Source organism: Notolepis coatsorum (assembly GCF_963971535.1).
Source record: "Notolepis coatsorum genome assembly, chromosome: 16".
NCBI classification, from domain to species: Eukaryota; Metazoa; Chordata; class Actinopteri; order Aulopiformes; family Paralepididae; genus Notolepis; species Notolepis coatsorum.
In genome coordinates, this window is record NC_140180.1 from 718,035 (window position 1) to 745,098 (window position 27,064).

A 27,064-nucleotide genomic window follows, 5' to 3' on the forward strand; every position below is an offset into this window, starting at 1 on the left:
AAATTAATAAATTACTATCAGCCAAAGGTGGTGCATTTCTTTCTTCTAGTAATTCACAACTTTAAAACAGTACAACATTTAATACCTATCTCAAACCAAATCGCAAAATGACTGTCAGAGGAAAGCAACAGCTGTTGCTTTGTGTTTGAGATTTCAAGTAAATTTCATCTATTACTTTCCAATAGGACAGGGGTCAGCAACCTTTACTATCAAAAGAGCCATTTCTTCCCCCTCCCACAAAATAAAATTCATCGTATCGCCTACCTTTTGAACTGGGAACTGGGGATATCACTTGTCTTGTGATCCACTCCGGCTGTTTCCGCCTAGGAGTGGATCCCAACATAGCAATCGGTGGAAGATTTGGTGCCTCAGAGCTATTATTTCCTGTATGGTAGACATGCCCAATATACACGAGTAATTGCGACCGCCATGGGATCGACTGGGATTTATTCACTTTGGAGTACTTTCTGACTGAGGTAAGGTCTATCTTAGGTAACCTGCTGGTATTCTTTTAACCTAAAACATGCTTCTGTACCGATCACATTGTCGTAGTTTACCGGACGTAAAACGTGCTTTTGGTAACGATCACAGTTTTGAGTTAAAAACTACCCCCCCCCCCCCCCCCCCCCCCCTTTGATGATTTTGCGAAGACACATATGTACATACCTTTGATTTGGAAGTATTTGGGGTTTCGGGTGAGCAACCAGAATGATTTGGGCATATTGCATATAACGCGCCATATCTCACGATCTATGAAAAAAGACTGGATTATTTTGGAAAGGGGCGATGTTTAGCGTGTAATAGTGCACAAACTACAGTATGTAGAAATGAACTTGTTAGTCAGTGATGGACTATGAACAATGCCTGTCAAATAAGTCATACTATTGTCTCAATAGCTATAATACAGAACACACGATGGGTCTGCAAACATCGCTAAAATGGTCAATAACGCTGGCGCCATTGAGTAAAGATGGGAAAAGGGCGTGGTGCTCAATGAGTTAAAATGAAGATAACAGTGTATAACGTTTTATATATAGTTATCCCCAAGCATACCCCACATTTAGCATAAAAAGCCTGACGATTGCATACCTAAAGTAACGATAAGCGATTTATTATACTTTATACTTATAGCACACAGTTTGTTGCATTAATGGAATTATAAAACAACAAAAAGAAAATGGTTGACATTTTATTGCTGTTTTTACCTGTTATAACAAAGTAAAACATCAAACTCCTATGAAGAGGAGAAAAAAGACTGGCTGTATTTGAGTCCTTCCATTATTTCTGGAACATTTATAAAATAAAAAGTAGTCCACGTTGAAAAAAAGACTACCATGTGTAGACCTACTTTGAAATAAAACACAGAAGAGGAAAAACAACACTGGCATCTGTAGACCTACTTTGAAATAAAACCCTGAACTATGCAGCTCTATTAGAGTCCTTCCCTTATTTGTGGAAATGTATCAAATAAAAAGTAGTCCACTTTGAAAAAACACTGGCATTGTAACTGAGGGGTACAATTCCCTGACTGTATTAATCAAGTACTGATATCATTAAATCACTACCGTCTATGTACTCCTGGCCAATACTGTACATGAGTATTATTAGATTAGAACACTCCACAATAACACGGTTTTCCACACAAAATACTCGGTTAGAATATTTATTACATAAAGGGGATAGTATTACATAATATATACTTTGCTTAGATTGCGCTTATAAGGCAAATAGAATGTGCAGGTAAATCAATAGTGCATATTAAGGATTATCTCTATGGTTATTCTGGGATAGGGTGTACTACCGGTTGTAAGCCAGCAGAGGGGGCCAAAGCTCTATGCAAGTCCAGGGTTCAAGGAGGCAATATCACCCCTGGAGCAGCGGGGATAGACAGCCTGGTCCCAGGTTGCGCGCCGCGCAGATGAGAGCCGTGGAGCCTCTGGTACAACAGAAGCGGGCTCGAGTGATGTCCCCACGGGCTGGAGATCCCACAGCAGTGGGTGTAGGCGGTTCTCTGCTTCCAGCAGCTTAGTGAAGAATGAAGAATAATAATCCTTGCCCGGAGAGTGGCACCGCTGGCAGGGTGTAAATCCTCCGTGGTGCTGCTGCTGCTCCGGTGTAAATCCTCCGGTGCGGTAATGCACGGTTAAACTTGACGTTACTATACTATTAGCACGGGCAATAGGTGCTCTATGTCGACGCACAATTACTCACTCCACGTGGTCTTTGACTCGTAATGAAGGTTTACTAATAGATAGCGAACGATACGACAAACAGACGTATTAGGATAACACGAGGCTCTATCTTGGGCAATGCGAGCCCTGCTCTGCCCACGTTGCGTAATGGGTGAGACGTTACTTGGATAACTGAACCAGACTGAACTGAAGGCGAACTGAAAAGGAACTGCAAGGGGAGTTCTGTATTCGCCACGCTATATTTATATGTGCGGGGGGTAAACGATGGTGCCAGCCTGCTCACTGTCTCGTAGCCTTGGGCGAAAGCGGGCATGTTTGGGCAAGTCCTGGCGGTAGCTTTCAAGTCAGCTCGAGGGGGTAAGGCTTTACTCGGTACCTGGCGCCAGGGGATCGCTTCCAATAAGGGAACGAATATTATGGTCTGTCCTGTAGACTAAAGGGATATTCAGTGCATATTGTACAAGGAATATACAGGGGATATCAAACGATATACAAATATTATACATGGGATCTCAGGCAATAAATATATATATTCGGTTTAATCTGACCCTTTGTAACAGCCGCCCCCTAATTAGTCCCACCTAATTAGCTAAGCAGGGACAGATTAACCGCACTGTCCACTACTCAATGTCTGTGAGGGGTCGGGCAGTTCACAAAGTCAGGGGTCATGGTCGTCATTAGGCAAGTCGGGGAGCCTTGGCGACTCTATCAGCCTCGCCACGGGTCGGTTGTAGATCCGCCCTTGGCCGAGCACTGCTGCCACTCTGACTCTTCCGTCGGCACCAGTGGTCACTTTGCTTACGCGGCCGGCCGGCCACGCAGCTCGGGGTAGTGACTGGTCTATGGTCATGACGACTGGACGGGATGAAGGGGGGCTTAGGAGGAAGCGGGCCTGAGACTGCTTTGATCTGCGCTCGGCTGTTCTTTCTCCTCCTCCGTCTGTTTCTCTTGTTCGCTCTGTACCTCGTGTGAGGAGGGGCCGGTCCCGGCCGCCCCGTCAAGGAGTCGCTTGGGGTGCTGGGTTCGAGGTCAGCTACGTCTGAAGCGCAGCTGAGGGGGGTGGAGTTCCGAACTCCCTCTGGTACCCACGGTTCTCTCACGGACCTCTCGCTTAATGTCAATAGCCTCTGCTGTACGGGGGAGAGGCCGGTGTCTTCTTCTGTCTCTCTGGAGTGGAGGCAACTAGTGGCTGCTGTTCGGTTGAGAGATTTAGCGAGGGGGCCTTGCAATGTCCATCCTAGGCGGGTCTCGACTGCTGCAGGACAGCCTCGGGGGCCTGTATGGACCCGGTCAATCGGGACTATGAGTTCTGCATGGTCGGAGCCTATCAACAGGGTCGGGGTAGCGCCGTCTATGAGCGGGATAGGTAATTGACGCAGGTGCACACACTTATCCATCAGCTGTGGGATGGGGTAGGTGTACTGTGATAGTCCTATTTCTTGGCTGGTGAAAGCATTTGTAATCCTATACCGTCGCTCTGGCTGCCCGCTTGCTGCGATAGTGAAGGAGACATTCTCGCCCTTTATCGTCTTTAAATCTCTTCTTATTGTCCGAATCGTCATTTGGTTCTCGCTCCCCCGCAGTCCCAGCTGGGCCGCAGCGGACGCGAGCAGAAGGGTCTTCTCTGACCCGTCATCAAGGACGGCGTAAGTGTCCATGACTTTGTCCCCGTGGCTCAGGAGCACTCTGACCACTTTGAGGAGCACTCGGGGGGTCTCGCTGTGCTGGTCAATGTGGAGCACTCCTGTCTCGGGTGGTGACGTAGACTCTATATGGTACGAGTCGCACCTTGTCCGCCAGTGTCTGCCGTGGCAGTCGGGACAGAAGGGAGCGGTCTGGTGGAACTTTGGTTCTGGTGCCACCGCCTCGGCATGGTACATCACCGCGACGGGCCCACTCTGTTGTCCTGGGTGACGCTTGTTGATGTCGTGCAGGACCTCCAGGTGGGTGCCACCGCACCTGCTGCACTTTTTCTTCAGGTGGCACTCAGCTGCTAGGTGGCTGCGCGCGCAGCGGAAGCAGCAGCGGTGGTCCTTGACCCACTGGCTCACATCCTCCGTGGTCAGCTTCTTGAAGTCCTCGCACTGATGGAGCCGATGTTCTCCCTCACAGTACTGGCACTCAATCTTCCACTGGTCCTCTTTCGTCGAGGGGGTGTTGTGGTTGGGGTGCTGCGGTACTGACTCTGATTGGTGCATGACAGTCACCGATCTTCTTCCATCATTTATTCTCCTGGGTCCCTCTCTGGAGCTTGGCGTGCTCCGCCCGAATGTATCTAGTCGTAAGCTGCTGACCTCTCTCGCCAGGAAGTCGGCCAGATCAAGGAGGGATGGCTCGGGGCCGTCGGGGTCGCGGTAGTCCCTCTGCCGCCGAAAGCGCTCCTGTCTTGCGGGTGGCAGCTTCTCCAAAATCCTCTCAACGTTAGAGTTGGCGTATAGCTCATGCCTGCCCTTCTCCCGTTGCGCTCCCAGCATCCCCACCAGGGACTGCACTTTGATTGACAGGTCGTCTAGTGAGCGGTTGTCTGTTGCTGGGGGTAAGCGGTCAATATGCCTTATCTCTTCTATTACGTAATCCCATATACGTCCATATCTCTGGTCCAGCGCCGCTAGGGCCGCTGTGTATGGTGTCGAAGAGGTGGCATAGGCCAGCGCTATATTGTGCGCTCGGGGCACTTTCAGGTGCTGGAGTAATATTGCATACTTGTGGCGTTCATCAGCGACATCCACCAGCATTGTCTCTAAGCACATCCGGAGCTCCGTGTACTGTGCTCGATTCTCATGGATGAAGTCTGGAATCGTCGGTGTGCCAATGTATGATGTCATGGATGACTGGCACATCGGTGAGCGTTGGGGGAGAGGCCTCCTAGGCGAGTCTCCTCTTGCGTGTCGTCTTGGGCTGGTACTTGGTGGGTACCGAAGGTCGGGTACCCAGGTGCTGTTCCTCGGGGCTGACGGTGCGTCAAACTCACCCGTGAGTTGAGTCGGGGGTTTGTAGCGCAGGGCCTCGGGGCTGACTTCTGGGCTGTACTGGACCTCCTGGTCCTGAGTACGTTGCTGCGGGTCGGGGCTGTACTGGGCCTCCTGGGCCAGAGCACGTTGCTGCTGGTCGGCTTGACACCCCTCCTCTTCCTCCTCATCTCCCTCTGCTAGGACCTGGAGTCGTCTGTTCAGTCTCTCGGCGTGGTTCGGTTCTGTACCCCGGTTGCTAGGTCTCGTATGGACCGGCTGGGGAGGGGGTTCGGAGACGTGGACAGGATCCTCCTGTAGGCGGGGTCCCGGGTCGCTTCGTCGGGTAGGGGAATGTGTCCTAGACCCATGTCTTGACGACCTCTGAGAGCTCCGTGCGGAGTGAGGGGGTGTCGCCATGGCAACCAGTTTGTCCATCAGCTCCGCCTGCAGCCGGTCGCGCTCTGCCTCGCGCCGGGCATGGGCTGCGTCGCGCGCTGCTTCGCGCTGGGCATTGGCGGCGTCGCGCTGCGCATTGGTGCTGGCCTGGGCAGCGTCGCGCTGTGCGTTGGCGACGTCGCGCTGGGCATTGGCGCTGGCATGGGCGGCGTGGAGCTGTGCATTTGCGACGTCGGCGCGGCTTCTCTCGATGTTCTCTTCTGTCTGGAGGCGTCTGGTCTCCAGCCTTATGCGGTCGTCCTCGCTCCTTTGTTGCGCCTGGAAGCGATCTCGCTCACCTGCGTAATGTTCGCACTCGCACGTCTGTTGCGCTTGAAGTCGATCGCGTTCGGTGGAGGCTGCCAGGGTGGCGATGAGTGCCTGCGCCAGCATCTTGTCCGCCTCGCTGGGGGAAGACGCCGTTCGGGGCGATCGGCTCCCGGCAGTACTGGTTGGAGATCCGTTCTCCTGTTGCGTACCGAGGAGATCCGTCTCCTGGGTGCGCGTCTCTTTGGGGTTGTCTTCCTCCCGGGGCTGATCGGGGACTATTTCTTCGGTATTGTCTGGGGGTAAAGTCGTGTCAGTTCCCTCCTGGTCCCCACCGTGAGCTTGGTCAGTTACATTAGCACCCACTAGGGCCTCTGTGGTCGGGGTAACCTGGTTGTTAGGGTCGGACATAATTTTACTTTCTACTTTTTCCGCGTTTAACTTCCCTTTAAAGCTAGGTATTGGACTGACAGAGTATGCCTCTAGGTAGGGAGGTGGCTGTCGTCTGCGCTGCGGGCGATCTAGCTTAGGAGAACCGTTTGTGGAGTGTTCGTCATCGGCCATGTCAATATTAATATTATATTAATATTACGCTAATTATTATCTCGGCTATCGAAGGACCAATTGTAACTGAGGGGTACAATTCCCTGACTGTATTAATCAAGTACTGATATCATTAAATCACTACCGTCTATGTACTCCTGGCCAATACTGTACATGAGTATTATTAGATTAGAACACTCCACAATAACACGGTTTTCCACACAAAATACTCGGTTAGAATATTTATTACATAAAGGGGATAGTATTACATAATATATACTTTGCTTAGATTGCGCTTATAAGGCAAATAGAATGTGCAGGTAAATCAATAGTGCATATTAAGGATTATCTCTATGGTTATTCTGGGATAGGGTGTACTACCGGTTGTAAGCCAGCAGAGGGGGCCAAAGCTCTATGCAAGTCCAGGGTTCAAGGAGGCAATATCACCCCTGGAGCAGCGGGGATAGACAGCCTGGTCCCAGGTTGCGCGCCGCGCAGATGAGAGCCGTGGAGCCTCTGGTACAACAGAAGCGGGCTCGAGTGATGTCCCCACGGGCTGGAGATCCCACAGCAGTGGGTGTAGTCGGTTCTCTGCTTCCAGCAGCTTAGTGAAGAATGAAGAATAATAATCCTTGCCCGGAGAGTGGCACCGCTGGCAGGGTGTAAATCCTCCGTGGTGCTGCTGCTGCTCCGGTGTAAATCCTCCGGTGCGGTAATGCACGGTTAAACTTGACGTTACTATACTATTAGCACGGGCAATAGGTGCTCTATGTCGACGCACAATTACTCACTCCACGTGGTCTTTGACTCATAATGAAGGTTTACTAATAGATAACGAACGATACGACAAACAGACGTATTAGGATAACACGAGGCTCTATCTTGGGCAATGCGAGCCCTGCTCTGCCCACGTTGCGTAATGGGTGAGACGTTACTTGGATAACTGAACCAGACTGAACTGAAGGCGAACTGAAAAGGAACTGCAAGGGGAGTTCTGTATTCGCCGCGCTATATTTATATGTGCGGGGGGTAAACGATGGTGCCAGCCTGCTCACTGTCTCGTAGCCTTGGGCAAAAGCGGGCATGTTTGGGCAAGTCCTGGCGGTAGCTTTCAAGTCAGCTCGAGGGGGTAAGGCTTTACTCGGTACCTGGCGCCAGGGGATCGCTTCCAATAAGGGAACGAATATTATGGTCTGTCCTGTAGACTAAAGGGATATTCAGTGCATATTGTACAAGGAATATACAGGGGATATCAAACGATATACAAATATTATACATGGGATCTCAGGCAATAAATATATATATTCGGTTTAATCTGACCCTTTGTAACAGGCATCTATAGAGCTACTTTGAAATAAAAAAGAACTATGCAGCTCTATTTGAGTCCTTCCCTTATTTGTGGAAAATGTATCAAATAAAAAGTAAATTTTTTGCTGTTTGCAAATTTCTCCCCACATATCAGGCATACAGGTAAGCCTGCATCGTTAGTCGTGAAAGCAAATTAATCTGTCCACGCTGAATTAAACCCTCTATTTTCCTCAGACTTTCCTTTTTTGGGATTTATCCACGGTTAGCTTACTGGGGGGTCGGAAACTCAAGATTAGCCACCTGCAGACGGCAGGGAGAGGCGTGTGACGTATATTTTAGTTGATGCATTATTTTAGTTGACAAAATATTTAATTTCAGTGTCACAGTATGACCTCGATCTCTAAAATAAGATGTAAAAAAATATATATACAAAAAAAAATTATATATATATATATAACAGGGAGCCACAGCAGAGTGGCTAAGAGCCGCAGGTTGCCGACCCCTGCAATAGGAGGAAGTTAGAGTGACATACCTGTTCATCCCTGGAATATTGCCCCAGAAGTATCGGGCTCTGTGGGCGGCGCTTACTTTGACCGCATCCAACAGCACTGGGTTACACTGTCAACCAATCACATTATAGTACGGTCACGCCTCAGCCAATCATCACAAGGTTTAGAGCAGGGGTCTCAAACTCGCGGCCCGCGTGCCAATTGCGGCCCGCTGGATGATATTTTGCGGCCCCCTACTTGACAAAGTTTAGTGTTAGTGTGGCCCGCGCGCAACTTTTTGCCGAGTCGTTGCGCGAGTTGCAAGTTTTATTTATTTTATCACTTGTAGGCTACCATAGTGCATGCTCATGACAGCAACGTTACGTTAGTGACTTGGTTGAAATGTGGAAAATATATCCTGTGAGGGCGGAGCTTCCTACAGGCGATATAGGCGGTATATTAAAAAAAAAAGTAAAAAAAAAATATATATATATATTATAATTTTAATTTTTTTTTGCTTGCCCCAGTTTTGGCGAACCCCTCTATATCGGCAACCATTATTTTTACATAAAAAAAATAGTCTAACATAAGGGGAAATCTAAATCTAAAACGGTCGGTCGGTCGGTCGGTCTGAGCCTCAGTGGTGTAGTGGTTAACACTGTCGCCTCACAGCAAGAAGGTCCAGGGTTCGAATCCCGCTTGGGGACCAGGTTTCCATGATGCCAGTTACCCAGGTGGGGTATCTCCCAGGCCTTTCTGTGTGGAGTTTGCATGTTCTCCCCGTGCTCGCAAGGGTTTCCCCCCCGATAAGATAAACCCAATGGAAAAACATGCACAACAAGATCGCTAACGCTGTGGCGTCCTTGACGAAGACGGACAGGAGCACTTGGATTGGTCCCCTGGCGCGGCTCACGTTGCGCCTGTCTGCTCCCGGCTGCCCTTGGGGGGGGAAGGACGACGGGATGGGTTAATCGCAGATACGAATTGCATGCATGCATCGCATGTGTGCCAATTGATGACCTCGGAGCAGGTCCTAAATTAATATTATTATAGCTTTAGGTGTTCACAGTCAGAACATGCTAGAGCGCTGTGCATTGATGGGTATCGGTAGACTCTAGCAGGAGCACTCATTCAAGGGTACTACGACTATGCTTGCACCTCATGGTACCAAAGCACCTCAAAGGCACTAAAGAACAAATTACAAACATCTCAAAACAAGCTAGTCAGACTACTACTTGACCTGACTCCTAGAACCCACCTCACCCCTGCCCACTTTGACAACCTAGGATGGCTTAGAGTAGACGACAGAGTACAGCAACTTGCAATGGGCCTGGTCTACAAGATACACTACGCGACCAAGGTACCCATGTACATGTCAAAATACTTCCCAAAGGTCAGTGAATACCACGATCACAACACCAGAGGGAGCTCCACAAATCATGTAAAACCCAGATTCGGCTCAAACAAGGGACTAAACACGTTTCGTAATTATGCCACATCAATGTGGAACGCCCTACCTAAAGCTGTAAAGGAATGTGAATCACTACCCACTTTCAAAAACACTCTCAAAAAACACCTACGTGAGACTGCAATTCGAAACTGGCCCCTACAAATGTCCTAACCTAGTTGTACAGTAAATTACCAAGTAAGGCTTTGTCAGTATTCCAATGTACAGTGTAAAATGTGTGTGTGTCCCCTACCCACCCCCCCCCCCCCCACCTCCAATGTACAGCCCTCACCCAAGCCACCCAACCCCACCCCACCCATCCAACCTCCTCCAATGTACAGTTTCTACGCCAAATGTATATACACTCCTTTTCTGGACACTTTTGTATCACAAACAGTACTGTATTTGCAAATCTGATATGTCATAAATGTATAGATGTAGCAGTACTGTCTATCTGTATGTCATGTATGTCATATATGTTATGATGTATTGAAAATGGGGGACCCTGATGTAAACAAGACGAAAGTCTTTCTCTGGTCTGCATCCCCTTAACAATTGTATGTATTGAGCTGTACTGTACTGTACCCATTCTGCAATCTGTTAATAAACGTTTCAATCAATCAATCAATCAGTCACGCCCGCATTGATTGTGCAAAATGCAAAAAAATATAGACACAGGATATGCATGATAAAAAAAGACATGCCATGGTCCTGAAAAAGCTATAAAAAATACCTATGGTCATTCATTTAGCAGTGGGAAATGGGAATATCATTTTTGGAACAGTGTGTGTGTGTCTATTATGTCTGTGTAGTATGTCTGTATGTCTGTATTGAGCTGTACTGTATTGTACCCATTCTGCAATCTGTTAAATAAAGTTTTCATTCATTCTACAGAGAAAAATGAGATAGAAAAAAAGCCAATGCGATTTTGTGTTTTTCCTCAATATCTCTGCAATGCCTGCGAGTTACCAGTAACTGTATTTGTCATACCATGACAATTCACGACAACTTTTAAAACGGATCAATTTATTTATATGTATAAATCGCATTCAGGAAATTGGGCGTCAGTGAAGGCATGCTATCCGTGGAGGAATGGCAGGAGCAGGAGAAAACGGCTGTTAGTGTTCACAAACCAACACATTTACACATTCCTGCATTTGTATTGTTTTATCCACAGAAGATTTGCAAACCTTTTGTTCCAGAGACAAAAGCCACAGAGTGGGCAATCAAGAGACACTGGCTAAGTTGATTTGACACCCTCGGTCCGCGGCCGCCTCGGTGCGTCTACTCTCTCCCCTGAGCTCTGAGCTTTATCCGGTCGCGTCGCTATCTTCTTCTGGTCGCAACGGTCTGACTTCCTGTGATAACGGTCTAATCTACACTGCTGCCACCTGTCGTCACGGAGGAGAATTGCACCAATTTTGTAAAAAAATAATAATAAAAAATAATAATAATAAGTACAAAATACGTACCAATCCGTGAGCCGTGAAGAGGCCGTGCAGAGGGTCGAAAAAACAGGAGAATCCCGGTAAAACCGTGAGAGTTGACAGCTATGTGCCGCAGTATTTGCCCGCGTCCACCTCTTGTTTGATGTGGTCATTTAAATAGAGAAGGCATGTGTCAGTGGAGTGGGATGTTCTAAAGCCAGATTGGAATTCGTAGATTAGATTTTTTTCCGCAAGGTATTTTTCGACCTGTTCGTATACAATTTTTTCCATGACTTTCGAGATGGAGGTAAGGATAGAAACAGGGCGGTAGTTGCCTGGGTCTAATTTACTGCCTTTTTTGTGCAGAGGGGTCACTCTCGCAATTTTGAAGTCCTTGGGGACGTGTCCCTGTTTTATGGAGAGGTTTATTATGTGTGTGATGACTGGGGTGATGGCGGCTGCTGTGTCTCTGAGGAATTTGGAGGGGATGCTGTCATGGCCAGTGGCCTTGTTGGGTTGGAGGGCGCTCAGTTTTTTGAGTACCTCATCTGTTGTTACCATTTCCAGTTTGAAGTCGTCTTTGTGGACCCATAGGTTCTTGTAGTATGCTACTATGTGTTCTACCCCATAATGCCCTGAGTGGGAGGGTAGTTTGTTTACCAGTGTTGTGGCTATGTTTGTGAAGAAAGTGTTTAAGTAATTGGCTACATCCAGCTTTTCTGTGATGAGCATGTTGTCCGTCTTTATGTTTATGTTTGAGAATCTGGTTTTAAGTTTTTTACTGCAGCCTAGTTGATTATTGAGTAATTTCCAAAGTTCACGTGGTTTGTTTTTGTTTTCCTCGGTTTTGTCATTGATGAATTTTTTTTTTGCTGTTTTGATCATGGAGTTTACATCATTTCTTAGTCTGTTTCTTTTCAGTTTGAGTTCAGTCACGTGGGCTTGGAGTTCACTGCTCGTGCTTATGGTAAGCTTTGACTGACTTTTACGAAACTCAGAGCATTTTTTGTCTCTGGTTTTCATAGCGGTCAGTATTTCAGCGTGCATCCACGGCTCCGTGCGATTTTTTACCCTGGTGGTTCTTAGGGGGGCCATGTTGTTTAGTATCGTTGAAAATTTGGTTTTGAAGCCAAGCCATGTTTCTTCAACCAGTGTACCATTGAGCTCATCTGACCAGTCCAGACCCTCCAGTTCAAGGTTAAAGGCCTCGCTAGAGTAGGTTTTGAGGTCTCTAGATGTGACTGTTTTGTGACAGCCAGCCTTTTGTTTTAGCTTTTTGCGCGTACAGAATATCATATAATGATCACTTAACCCGCATGCTATAACCCCTTTATTGGCGATCTTGGACTTGTCAAAGGTCAGGATGAGGTCAATGGTAGTCTGAGTTGACTCACACACACATGTGGGTTGTGTGATTAGCTGGCTGAGGCCGTGCAGATGCAGATCACAAAACCTATTGTAGGATTTGAAGACGGGTGCATCTTTTTGTTGCATATCCGTGTTCCAATCCCCAATAAGAATCATTTCTGCATCCTCAGCTCCAGCTAAGCACGCATCCAACACATCATAAAAGCCATTTTGGTCTGGCGGTCTGTAAATTGAGCCGACTAGAACAGATTTAGCCCTTTCAAATAGAATTTCTACAAAAACAGTTTCAATAGCCTCATGATCTAGGTCTGTACGGTTAATAAATTTGGTGTCTTGATGGATGTACATACAGACACCTCCTCCATGCCTGTTCCTGTCATTGCGGACTAAAGAATAGTTCTCTAATTCAATTTCCGGGTCTGTTACTGATGAGTCCAGTTTAGTTTCTGAGAAACATAGTATGTTTACCTTACCGCTAATGAAATGTTGTCTTATTTCTGCCAGTTTGTGCCTGAGGCTATTTACATTAAGATGAAAAATATGTAGTCCGTTTTTATTTGCTGTGTTGTCAATATCCTTGAGATAAAGGTAGGGTTCTTCTTCTGTGGGAAGGGGGGGGGGGGGGGCTCTGTGATGTCCGGAGGGGGGGTGGGGGATCCTTTGATCAAGGTGGGTGTCCCGCGACGGGAGGGGGGTGGGGCTGTGTTGTTATTATTTGGTCCGTGTGTGGGAGGGGGGGGGGGGGGGTGGGTGAGATTCTTTGTCATGTTCATCTGCTTCTGCTGGCGTCTGTGTTGATTCCGCCTGGTGGTGGAATTCCGTGGGGAGGGGGCAGGGGCCAGGGGCTGTGTTTATTCCATCCCGCCGGCTCCCTGCTGTGGAGACGTCTCGTCCTCCCGTGTGTTCCTCTGCGGCGGCGCCGGGTGTGTTGATTGCTCCGGCATCGGGTGGAAAGTAGGCACCCGAAGCCATCGTTGCATCCTGTAGTGCCAGACCCAGTCGTCGCGTCTGGGTTCGCGTCCTGACGGGGGTCCTGACGTGGCTGGGTCCGGGGTTGACACTGTTGTTGTTGTTGTTGAAAAGGATGTTGTTGTCGTTGTTGATCGCGACGGCAGTCATCACTGCTCCGGGTGACGGGTGGAATGTATGCACCCGACGCCGGTGTTAGGATGTTGGTGTCGTTGAAAAGGATGTTGTTGTCATTATTGTTGATCGCGACGGTAGCCGTCACTATTTGTGGGAGCCTCTGATTCATCACTTTCTGTTGTAGTCGTGTAGTCGGGCCCGGGTTTAATTTAATAGCTCCCGCAAGGAGTAGATAAAGGATGATTATCGTCCTTCGATCTAGTTTACCTGCTGGGGGCATTTTCTTCCGCTCCGGATTTGCCGTTAGGAACCCGTGGATAGCTGCGGTTCCAATGGCCAGATTTTTCTGCTCCGAGCCGTCGAGGAGGTAAAAGTCATTGTCATCTCTTCCGATTTCTCTTTTATCCGTTTGGTTTAGCTTTCTTGATGAATTAAAGTAATCTGTAATCCATAGTAGGAAGATGATGAAATGTATGAAAAACCTTGTTGGTTTTCCGTGTTGATTATAGTTGTTGCTGGAGTTCTTGCTGGAGCTCAGAGATTTGCGACCGTCCATGGCGAGCGTCGTTTTAATCATTTACGTCTTTAATTTATAATGAACTGAACTGTGTGTGTGCTCAGCTCTGATATGTCGAAGGTCTGGTCGCACATTCAGTATCACATTTAGCTCTAGAGAGATGCTGTTATTGCTCTAGAGAGGTGCTGTTATATATATATATATATATATATATATATGGTGATGTTGGTGCCTGTACCTAGGTTTTCATGAATGAGTAATTGAATACAAATAAAATAAACATGATTGGAGCATATCTTATATGATATTTCACACAATGAGACAATAAATATGTGGAGAACTAGAGTTAGATATGAGAACTGTAAACAACAGTTGATTGTGAAGAACAAACGATGATTGTGAAGAACGTCCTCATCACAAGAAAGGATCTGCATCTCAGCACCAATGTCAACGCCATGCCAAATACCTGATGGAGGTGTTGCTGAGCAATGGGAATCCCTTTGAGGAGGGCAGTAAAGACCTGGTTACATTAGACAATAAGGTGTGTGAGTCTGCGGCTGCTGCCCTATCTGTCCATCAACTCGAGTCTACGGAACAAGAGCAGTACAACAATTTCAGGAAGAGTGCTTGAATCAAATGACAGACTTCTGACTTCTGACAGCACCGATCAAGCGAAATAACTGTTGTTCCATGAGAAGAAAACACAGAAGAAGACAGCAAATAAACTGAGAATGCAGCACTTCAAACATCATGCAGAGCTCTATGGGAAAGCTTTTATTGTGCTAGACACAATACACGTCAAGTAGAGATATTTCTGTTGACGAGGAGTTAGTTGCGCCAGGTGTAACAAGACATTTTCTCATTCCTGTCAAATAAGTTGTTAACAGATGGACAGTTCCCAGATGACAAGGATGTCTACATCACTGGGCCCCGTTCCCCGTACCTGGATAACTGAGTTAGCCGGATAACTTTCGGTGAAGTCTGACTTAAGCCGGACTTTCCGGTTCCCCGTACCTGGATTGTCCAAATCACCATGACAACAGATCCAAAAGTTTGAGCCTGGTCGAAAGCAGGGTTTAAGTTCAAGTTAGCCTGAACCATCGCCACGCCCCCGCAAAGAAGTGACAGCCCGTTTCCTGAAATTATTCCCACAGTCTACGATCTGCATTATACCATTCTGAATTACGTTTTTGTGCTCCATTCTTCCAGAGGGGGCTTTTGAAATGTAAAATAGACCCAAAATGCTGATACTAAATTCACTTTGTCCTAAATAATGCACGTTATATATACCGTGGCGCTCGCTCGGTGCGATGTACACATTATGTGGTTATTTTAATTGTAACTGGGATTAAGATGTCTGATGAGATGCGCTGTTTGACGGATTTGAGAAATTGAATGAGCCGTTGACGTCACATTAATGAATGAGGATAAAGAGATAAAACTTCATTCAAAACAAAGAATATTCTAAACACGGGTCTCTCGTTCATTAATGTATAAACAATGAATTTATCCCATCTGGCACAGTGGCGCAGCGGTAGTGCTCAATCCTGGCAACCCAGCGACCGGTGTTCGAAACCCCGTGTTTCCAATATAATTTTTGGAATATAATATTAATGATTATACGCCAAAGTAGCCTAGTTTTAAGTTAAAATATTATAAATCTACATGCATTGAGGATGTCATTCTTTATATAGCTCTCAACGTGCACCAAATTGAATTATTCCTACATCGCAAAAAGAAGGGGAAGACTAGGTTTCGAACCCCGGTCGTCTGCGTGAAAGTCAAAAGAAGAACCCGTTACACCACAGTGGACTTAAGTAAAAGATCGACCATACATCAATCAATGGGAAGAGAGCCGTATCGTTATCCTGTATAACAGTTTAACTAATTATTTTCGCTAGCAAGATCTCATTTGATTATTCAATCCAGCAGGCAAGTTTAAAGAAATATAATCTGATTGATTGAGGTAATGAGGGACTTAAAATTAGCCTATAGATAACGCATTTAACTTGTCGGCGAGGCGATTGAGCCGTACTGCAATATGTTAATAAAGTTTTAAATCAATTAATCAATCAATGCCGCTAGAGAATCAGGATCTCTGCTATCGATACGTGCTGGCTTTTCAACTGGAGCGGCCGCGCGCACTTATCCTGGGTCTCAAGTCTGGCTTGAGTTAACGAGACTGAATCCACCTTCGAGGAACAGGAAAATCCCGGCTTCAAACATCGGGTTAACTGAATCTGGATAATGACATCTTGATCGACTTAGTTGAACCAGGTACGGGGAACAGGGCCACGTGATCAAGTCCACCATGTTGGAAACAGTCCACCAATGGACCAATGCAACCATGAGGAAGCTGACACTCGTGTCCTATAATACATCTCCTCCACGCCCTCCAAACATCATCACTTGGGAGGGTGCATACTGGAGATACAGATGTTTGTCGTAATCCTTCTGACTAATTTCCATCACATCAAGCCACTAACAGATACACACCCACTCAGGGACGTGCACAGGACTTTAGAAGGGCAGGTGCTCAAAGGCTGAAAAGGGCACTATACCTGTGTGTGTTTTAACCGAGCGTGCGTAGCGCACAAGCCCGATTTTTAAGGGCCCTTTTCGGGCGGGGGGCCCCCTTTTTATGCTTTTTGGGGGGTTTTGGTGATCAAATATTGAATATTGAACTATATTAATCAGTGCAGGAGCTCACTTATCCTTGAAAGACACTTTTATCACTGACTTAAAAGGCCCATACATCTCCATAAATGTTCAGGGGGGAGGGAATAAGTGCTTACCCTACAGACCCCAAAAAGTGCTGTATATTCTGTATTGTTTAATATAAATGCATTTTTTATTCCAATCCCGATTTGTATTTGAGATTCCCAAATCCCATCGGACTTGACTTCTTCGTGTCCCTCAGTGAGTGTAATACCAGCATTCAACTGTATGCGCCACAGCGGTTTCTATCATCATCATCATCACCACCCACGCTATGCATAAAATATATAGGTCCACGGAGAGGCACGCTGAGGAGGCCGTGCAAACTGCAATGGAATATGGGGCATCTCTCTCTCTTTACCTAATATTTTGATTCTATCCTGACATTTTTCAGTTGGAAGGGCAGTCTATATGCGTAATGACTTTTTTATTTTTATTTTTCTTTATTTTAAAAAAATTTCACTTTTTTTACGAGGCTCAAAAAGGCAGGTGCTCAAGCACCCCTTGGGCTCTATGTGTGCACGTGCCTGCCGTACTATATTGTACCCATTCTGCAATCTGTTAAATAAAGTTTTCATTCATTCATTAATTTGCTGTCTCGTTATAACACAAACAGCTCACCATGAACCATGACCAGCTTAATTACGTTAGTTAGCATCCAAGCTAGCGTGATAACGTTAGTAGTTAGAAACGGCTAGGCTGCCTGCTTACCTGCAATAATGTTGTCATCGTCCTGGACAGATAGACTTGTTAAATCATAATATCCACACTTTGAGCTGGTCCTCAGTAAATGTCCCGCCGGCAAAAAATAAGTTGCTATTAAAGTGCTAAATGTTATATTACACTAACACACACTGTGTCTATGTAACCGGTCTCGTATTGTTCTGCGTTGTGTTTCAAATTCCAATTCGACCCCTGTTAAGGGATTGCCCTGAGTGGGAGTTGAACCCCGGTCTCCCGCACCGGGGCCGACATCACAAACCGCTGCACCAAGAAAGGATATCCCCCCTAAGCGCTCAGTTTGGATGCCTCTGGGGAGTGAGTTTACTTGCAGTACCGCTTAACATCCACAGCCACCAAACTACTTGTACCACGTGACTGTGGATAGACTGTGGTACCTCTGTTACATCTACACTAATATAGAGGTTTAGAACATGGCCGCTCTGTTAATAAAATGTTCAATCAATCAATCAATCAATCAATCAATCCCACGAGGGGAGAGGAGACGCAGCCCCTCCGTGTAGCTGCAGAGCTGCAGAGTAGGAACCATTTTCTGATTGGATCTCAAGGATGTCAATCATTCAACCTCCGTGTAGCTGCAGAGCAGCAGAGATAGCAACATTCTCTGATTGGATTCCAAGGCTGTCAATCATTCAATCCCCCATTCAATGGCAAGAGTTTAAATGCACGGACCGTGCTTAGATGACGTTAATAGCCTATTTTGATTGGCTATTATTTATTATTTATTTAATCCTGGGTCAACCTGTGCAGCCATCTGCACGAATATTTACTGCAGTCATTACTGCAGTGCAGGCCTGCTCAGAGCTGGCAATTTTGGCAATTTTTGAAGAAAAAAAATAATTCACTGGAAAACATTTCTAATAAAAAAATAATAATAATAATAAAAAAAAAAAAATATATATATATATATATATATATATATATATATATATATATATATATATATATATATATATATATATATATATATATATATATATATGTAAATTAATAATAATTATGAATTATGAGTGAATTTGTGTTTCACGTGTTGTCATAGAGAAACCTCCACTGGTACAGATATAGATATAGTATTAATATGTACAGTGATACAGGAATAAAGACACTATGGTAGTAAGTCATACTGGCCAGCAGGGTAACTAGTAAGAGTAGGTAAGGGATATGTACAGATATAGATATGAAAAAAAATTAAAAAAAATATAACCCTAACTAACCTTACTGTCATGCACTTGTCCTAATCAACTAACCTACACTGTAGCACTCAACACTTTGATGAACATTGTTGCTCAGCTGATAGAGTTGTATCCTTCCTGATGACTTGTCGTACAGAACTTGTAAGTCGCTTTGGATAAAAGCGTTCAGCTAAATGACTAAATGTTATGTAAATATAGGATCTTACAGATATGTAAAAAGGATTATATGCAGGTATGTACAGACAGATGTGGATAAATACATATATATATAGTTCCATAATGAAATCACTCAGTGCATCACAAATTTTTTTGTGTGTGCTGTTATTTAATAACAATACATGATTTTGGCCTCAAGGGGTCTCCACTGGACAACATATTTCCTCTGCCCCCGAGCTCCTTCAAGGTAATCCAGAGTCTTTAATCTGTCTTAATCTCCACGCCGCCTGAAAACCTTCCATTTCAAAGTCTACCGTGGTCACCTGGCTGCTGCTGCTGCGGAAGAGAGACGTCTGTCCCCCCGGCGTCTGAGGGACAGAGAGGAGACACTTCCTGGTCTCAGGGGACCAGCGGAGCACATGGTGAACAGGTGAGTTGACTCTGTCACGGTGCCAGATGGAGCGCTGTGGATGACTCGACTACTAGCTGACTGACGGCCCGCTTCAAGGGTTTATAGTACTGGAGACACACACCGCGCGGCATCCAGGACTATTATTATTATTATTATTATTATTATTATTATTATATGAATTGCTGTAAACTGATGTAAACCATCCTCATCTTTTACACTTTTGTATTATTTTTAATGTGTTTATGTACGTGTCTCTGTGTGTGTGTGTGTGTGTGTGTGTGTGTGTGTCTCTGTGTGTGTGTGTCTCTGTGTGTGTCTGTGTCTCTCTGTGTGTGTGTGTGTGTCTCTGTGTGTGTCTCTGTGTGTCTCTGTGTGTGTCTCTGTGTGTCTCTGTGTGTGTGTCTCTGTGTGTGTCTCTGTGTGTCTCTGTGTGTGTCTCTGTGTGTCTCTGTGTGTGTGTCTCTGTGTGTCTCTGTGTGTGTGTCTCTGTGTGTGTCTCTGTGTGTCTCTGTGTGTGTGTCTCTGTGTGTCTCTGTGTGTGTGTCTCTGTGTGTGTGTCTCTGTGTGTGTCTCTGTGTGTGTCTCTGTGTGTCTCTGTGTGTGTGTCTCTGTGTGTGTGTCTCTGTGTGTCTCTGTGTGTGTCTCTGTGTGTGTCTCTGTGTGTGTCTCTGTGTGTCTCTGTGTGTGTCTCTATGTGTGTCTCTGTGTGTCTCTGTGTGTGTGTCTCTGTGTGTGTCTTTGTGTGTCTCTGTGTGTCTCTGTGTGTGTGTCTCTGTGTGTGTGTCTCTGTGTGTCTCTGTGTGTGTCTCTGTGTGTCTCTGTGTGTCTCTGTGTGTGTGTCTCTGTGTGTCTCTGTGTGTGTATCTGTGTGTGTGTCTCTCTGTGTGTCTCTGTGTGTCTCTGTGTGTCTCTGTGTGTCTCTGTGTGTGTGTGTGTCTCTGTGTGCGTCTTTGTGTGTCTCTGTGTGTGTGTCTCTGTGTGTGTGTCTCTGTGTGTGTCTCTGTGTGTCTCTGTGTGTGTGTATCTGTGTGTGTGTCTCTGTGTGTCTCTCTATGTGTCTCTGTGTGTCTCTGTGTGTCTCTGTGTGTCTCTGTGTGTGTGTGTGTCTCTGTGTGCGTCTTTGTGTGTCTCTGTGTGTGTGTCTCTGTGTGTGTGTCTCTGTGTGTGTCTCTGTGTGTCTCTGTGTGTGTGTCTCTGTGTGTGTGTCTCTGTGTGTGTCTCTGTGTGTGTCTCTGTGTGTGTCTCTGTGTGTGTCTCTGTGTGTGTGTGTGTCTCTGTGTGTCTCTCTGTGTGTCTCTGTGTGTGTCTCTGTGTGTGTGTGTGTCTCTGTGTGTCTCTGTGTGTCTCTGTGTGTGTCTCTGTGTGTGTCTCTGTGTGTCTCTGTGTGTGTCTCTGTGTGTGTGTGTCTCTGTGTGTCTCTGTGTGTCTCTGTGTGTCTCTGTGTGTGTCTCTGTGTGTGTGTGTGTCTCTGTGTGTCTCTGTGTGTCTCTGTGTGTGTCTCTGTGTGTGTCTCTGTGTGTGTGTGTGTCTCTGTGTCTCTCTGTGTGTCTCTCTGTGTGTCTCTGTGTGTGTGTGTCTCTGTGTGTCTCTGTGTGTCTCTGTGTGTGTCTCTGTGTGTGTCTCTGTGTGTGTGTCTCTGTGTGTGTCTCCAGCAGCGAGGTTGTGCGTCTGCAGAGGCGCTGGCAGGAGCTGAGAGACAGACAGTGCCTTGCTCAACGGCACAACAGACAGCTGCTGCAGGAGTTTGACAGAGCTCAGGACACCCTGAGAGGCATGGTGGCCCGCACGGCTGCCATGAACACTATCCGCGTGAGATACAGCTCTTCAATTAACCCTTTCACTACCACACTACAGACGGTTAACCGAAAAGAGTGCAAATGTACAGTAATATATGACAGTAATATACAATGTGCAGGTGATTAAACTGGGTATAAAATATATAAATGAGTATACTAAATGAGTAATAGTGCTAATCAGATGTATGTACAGAGTTGTAGTATAAATATGTACAGTGATACAGGTATAATATATATATCTTTCTCCCTCTCTCTCTCTCTCTCTCTCTCACACACACACACACACACACACACTCTCTCTCTCTTTCCATACCGTATAAATTCCTATATTCAAGGCTCTGTTGCCTGTTATTCATACCATATACAGTCTACTGCCCGCACTGCCTACAACTGTCTTGTACATATATATACAGTATATATGCATATCTGTATATATACCCATACTGTACACTGTACACACTGTATATACTTTTACCTATATCTGTGTAACGGAGGTACCGCAGTCTATCCACAGTCACGAGGTACAGTAAGTGAAGTGGCTGTGGACGTTAAGCGGTACTGCAAGTAAAACTCACTCCCCAGAGGCATCCAGACCGCGTCAACATTTTAGGCAACCAACTTGCGTTCAGCGTTTCTCTGATTGGCCACGACGCCCATGTGACCGCGGGAGAGGAAATAGGCTGCATTCTATTGCCATGCTCTGCGACAAACTCTAACCTTAACCAACTCCGAAACAATGCCTAAACTTAACCCTAACCTTAACCAACTCCGAAACAATGCCTAAACTTAACCCTAACCTTAACCAACTCCGAAACAATGCCTAAACTTAACTGGCGAAAGAATGCACGTTAAAAAAAAATAAATAAAAAAAAGATTGAAGTGATTAGAACTTGTGACCAACGCACCACAGGCTCCACAGCAAGGCGGCGAACGAGTTGAGCTAACCGTCGATGTTAAAAGAGGGGGGATTACGGCTGCATAATGCCGCGGCAGAGCTCCGCGGCAGAGCATGGCTAGGCGCAAGTTGGTTGCCTAAGATGTTTTTTTGAAAATCAATCGAGTGGGGTGTCTAAATTATGTGTTTTTTTGTGGGGAATTCAAATATGGGATTATTTTTCTAATCGGATAACTCCTACCTACATTGTTTTGGATTTCAAAATGGCCGATTTGACCATTTTTCACCCCTTGGCCATACATGGATGCCAACATGAATCTGAAGGAAATCCTAACATGCAAGGTGTCTAAATGATGTGTTTCTTAATGGGGAATTCAAATATGAGTTCATTTTTGGGATAGGATAACTCTAACCTACATCATTTTGGATTTCAAAATGGCCGATTTTACCATTTTTCACCCCTTGGCCATACATGGATGCCAACATGAATCTGAAGGAAATCCTAACATGCAAGGTGTCTAAATGATGTGTTTCTTAATGGGGAATTCAAATTCATTTTTGGGATAGGATAAATATAACCTGCATAATCTTGGATTTCAAAATGGCTGATTTTACCATTTGAACCCATTGGTATTGTATTACAAAATTGCAAAGATAGAGGATTGATGGAGCCCCATGGATTGATGGAGCCCCATGGATTTTCTCAATACATTGAGACGTTTGTTAAAATGGTTACAGAGGTTTCTGCTGAGTAGTTCTGGAAAGAGCTCACCTATTTATGGCTGACGTAGACTTTAAGTTTGTGTTTGTAGGTTGGTGGCTAAAGCAGTACAGTAGGAGATCTTGCCATCCAAGAATGAGTCCAATCAAGATATTGGAACCTGGCAAAGTTCAAGAAGTCAGGAGATCGAGATTTAGCACTTAGGTGTTTGTGTGCATTACAAATACAATTTATTATTGTTAGTATTATTATTATTGATCTTTGGAGTTGTATCCAGTTATATACAGTTCACTTGTTAATACATTTGATGGCTTTGTCATTATAAATGATTTCCCATATATTTTTTATCTTTGCAATTTTGTAATACAATACCAATGGGTTCAAATGGTAAAATCAGCCATTTTGAAATCCAAAATTATGCAGGTTATATTTATCCTATCCCAAAAATGACCTCATATTTGAATTCCCAATTAAGAAACACATAATTTAGACACCTTGCATGTTAGGATTTCCTTCAGATTCATGTTGGCATCCATGTATGGCCAAGGGGTGAAAAATGGTAAAATCGGCCATTTTGAAATCCAAAATGATGTAGGTTAGAGTTATCATATCCCAAAAATGAACTCATATTTGAATTCCTCATTAAGAAACACATCATTTAGACACCTTGCATGTTAGGATTTCCTTCAGATTCATGTTGGCATCCATGTATGGCCAAGGGGTGAAAAATGGTCAAATCGGCCATTTTGAAATCCAAAACAATGTAGGTAGGAGTTATCCGATTAGAAAAATAATCCCATATTTGAATTCCCCACAAAAAAACACATATTTTAGACACCCCACTCGATTGATTTTCCAAAAAAAAAAGTATGGCCCGCCTAGTGGTCTGTGATGCCGCCCGCGACGCGGGAGATCGGGGTTCAACTCCCACTCAGGGCGATCCCTTAACAGGGGTTGAATCGACAAAACACAACGCAGTTAAGATCACACCGGCTACATCTGTACATATTCCATACCTAGTCTTAGTAGCTATACCACTGGCTAGTATGGTTTACATTTACATTTAGTCATTTAGCTGAAACGCTTTTATCCAAAGTGACTTACAAGTTCTGTACGACAAGTCATCAGGAAGGGCACAACTCTTATCAGCTGAGTAACAATAATGTTCATCAAAGTGTTGAGTGCTACAGTGTAGGTTAGTTTATTAGGACAAGTGCATGACAGTAAGGTTAGTTAGGGTTAGATTTGAATATGTTTATTCCATTTTTATTTATTTAATTTATTTATAATTTTTATTATTCCAGATAATGGTTGAAGAAGTGCGTCTTTAGTCGACGGCGAAAGATTGGACGGGATTCGGCTGTCCTAACTGGGGTCCACCATTGTGGGGCAAGGACTGAGAATAGGCGGCTTCTCCTTGATGACCCTCCCGGAGCTCGGATAGGAGTGGGTCTGAGGCGGCCAGAAGATGCAGAGCGTAGGAGTCTTCTTGAGGGTGTGTAGTTAGAGACCATTGACCGGAGGTAGGCGGGAGCGGTTCCCTTTGCCGCACGGTATGCCAGGTAGGTTTGAGATCAGGCGGGCCGCTGCGTTCTGAATGAGTTGAAGAGGCTTAGTGGCAGTGGCCGGGAGGCCAGCGAGCAGGGCGTTGCAGTAGTCGAGGCGGGAGATGACTGTTGATTGGACGAGGAGTTGGGTGGCTTCTTTTGTCAGGAAGGGGCGGATCCTTCTGACGTTGCTCAGGAGGAATCTGCAGGTTCTGGTTGTCGCTGCGATTTGAGCAGAGAAGTTCAACTGGTCGTCGAGGACAACACCAAGGTTCTTGGCGGTCGGGGACGCGGTCACAGCTGCATTCTCGACTGTGATGGAGAGGTCGGTCAGGGGGGAGGATTTGGCCGGCAGGTGGAGCAATTCTGTTTTGCTTAGGTTCAGTTTGAGGCGGTTGGACTTCATCCAGGCGGAGATGTCGGACAGACAGGCCGAGATCCGCTCAGAGACGTGGATATCTGAGGGAGGGAGGGAGGGAAGGAGAGGAAGAGTTGAGTATCATCGGCATAGCAATGATACGAGATGCCATGAGACGTGATAATGTTACGCAGTGATTTAGTGTAGAGGGAGAAGAGAAGGGGTCCTAGGACCGAGCCCTGGGGGGCACCCGTCCGCAGGGGGGCGGGTGGCCGACAGGGTCCCTCTCCATGACACTTGGTAGGAGCGGTCATTGAGGTATGATGTCAGCCATGTCAGCGCAGAGCCAGCCACTCCCATTCCTGTGAGGATCTACTACCATAGTGTATTCATTCGTGTACCATTGTATATATTAATATTAGAGCTGGGCCGTTAACGGCGTTAACGTGCTGCGTTAACGCTATACTAGTATCGCGCGATAATATAATTAACGCATTAATCTAAATTTTTTTTTTTTTTTTTTTTTTTACATTTTTTTTTTTTACATTTATTTACCCAGGGTAGGTTCGCTGAGCACAGATGCTCTTTTTCAGGAACGCCCTGCTTCACATTCACACAGTTCCATTCACACCTGGGAGCTGCCCAGTACAACCACAGTTGACACCATTGGCCACTGAGCAACTCCACTGGAGCAGTTGATTCAAGCCATGTCACATAGTTCAAGTTTGAAATTATTCTTTCTGTTTTGCTCCTGAGAGTGCTAGATACTGTACTGTACTGGTAATATTATTTATTTGTGTTAACTTCTGAATAAAACAACTTATTAAACACAAGTACATCTTATTGAACATTATTTTGATATTTCATTACCAATTATCATAGCAAAACAGCTTTTTCAAACAGTATGAGAAACATAAGGAGGAAAGAAAAAGTAAGGACTTACTTCTGGTCATTATTTGGGTAGAACACACATATTTTGAATGCCTTCGGCAGGTTTTTTTTTTTTTTTTGAGCCATTTTAATCTAGATTAATCTAGATTAAATCCAGGATTGCAGATAGATTAATCTAGATTAAAAACATTAATCTATGCCCACCTCTAATTAATATATATACTATTGTATGATAATACATTTGGATTATGGTCTAATCTAATCTAATCTAATCAAATCTATCAAAAGTGTTTAGGTACGTGGTTTCAAGGATATTTTAAAGATGCAAAGAGCACGGGGTTGAGAGAGTCAGACACACACACACGTCTTAATGCCACGTCACTCGATCTTCACCGCTGTGTTATCCGTGCGACCTTTGACCCCTGCAGATGGAGTACAAGCGGCATCTAGAAGACGGCTTCCCTCGCTGGCAGCAGCAGCTCACGGAGGAGACCCTGTCCGCTCGGAGGAAGGTGAGGAAGACAAACATCTGTCTGTTCAAAAGTCTCAATGTGTTCCCTCAGAGTTGTGTTTCTTATTTTACCTTTATTATTTTTTTTCCCTCAAAACTTTGTTTATTGAAGTTTTTCGTTTGCAATATTAAATGAGCAGTAGGTCAAACTCTACACGTATATGCCAGACGTATTGCACATCTACATATAAGTAGTCAAAATATAGGTCTGTTGAATGTAAACAATATACATATTGCACATAACTACGTAAAAGTTGTCAAAATAGGGTCCTATGTTCCCCGCTTTGATTGATTGATTGATTGATTGATTGATTGATTGATTGATTGAAAATTTTAGACCACCAGCCCTGATTCCAAACTCTAACCTTAACCAGTTCGAAAGAGGGCCTAAGCTTTTTTTTTTTTTATCCACTTTTTCTCCCATTTTCTATATTTTCTCCCATCCCAATTTTCATATCATCCAATTCAACCCTCCCCTGTCACGAACGCTGTTTCTTGCCTCCCACAAGCCGGCTGCAATGTGGACTAAGTCATACATAGCACAAGTCCCCTCCGGTACTTGAGGTAACAGCAGTCGCATCTTTCCACCTGCGCAGCTCGATCTTTCAGCGTCGGGGGTCTGCGCTTTGGAGGGGCCCCGCCCCCGTCGCTTCCTGATTCTACTGCGCAGGCGCACCAACCGACCTGTAGGAGTCGCTGTCCACAACGCCCGATCCCCACCCTTCAGTTTCCCACCCCCTAATACGGCCAATGTGTATTACTGTGGACGACCAGCTAAACTGAAAGCAATGTGGAGAGCGGGGCATCCTGTTCGAGCCTAGTCTCCAGCATTCGTTGCGAGCGCCTTGCCCACTGCGCCACGTAGCCGCCCTGAAAGAGGGCCTAAGCTTAACCGTTCGAAACAAGGTGGACATTAATAATTAATAAAATAATAAAAATGTATACAATTTTCAATCTATTAATCAATCAAAGCGGGGAACATAGGACCTGGGGAACATAGGACCCGGGGAACATAGGGATGATCCCGTCAAAATATAGGTCTGTTGAATATAGACTACAGCGAATACACCACAAAAGAAATATATAGATATTGTTT

General features: G+C 45.4%; 1 protein-coding gene across 1 annotated transcript in view; it reads left to right on the top strand.

The window, feature by feature from the left end:
* zdhhc24 (zDHHC palmitoyltransferase 24) overlaps positions 1 to 27,064 on the top strand; it is a gene marked incomplete at its 3' end in the record, with an annotated part of 58,496 nt that overhangs the window by 27,316 nt on the left and 4,116 nt on the right. The window contains 3 exon segments of the mRNA XM_084331346.1: positions 19,147 to 19,267; positions 20,902 to 21,058; positions 25,886 to 25,969. Of these exon segments, the coding sequence (XP_084187472.1) occupies positions 19,147 to 19,267; positions 20,902 to 21,058; positions 25,886 to 25,969 (362 nt within the window).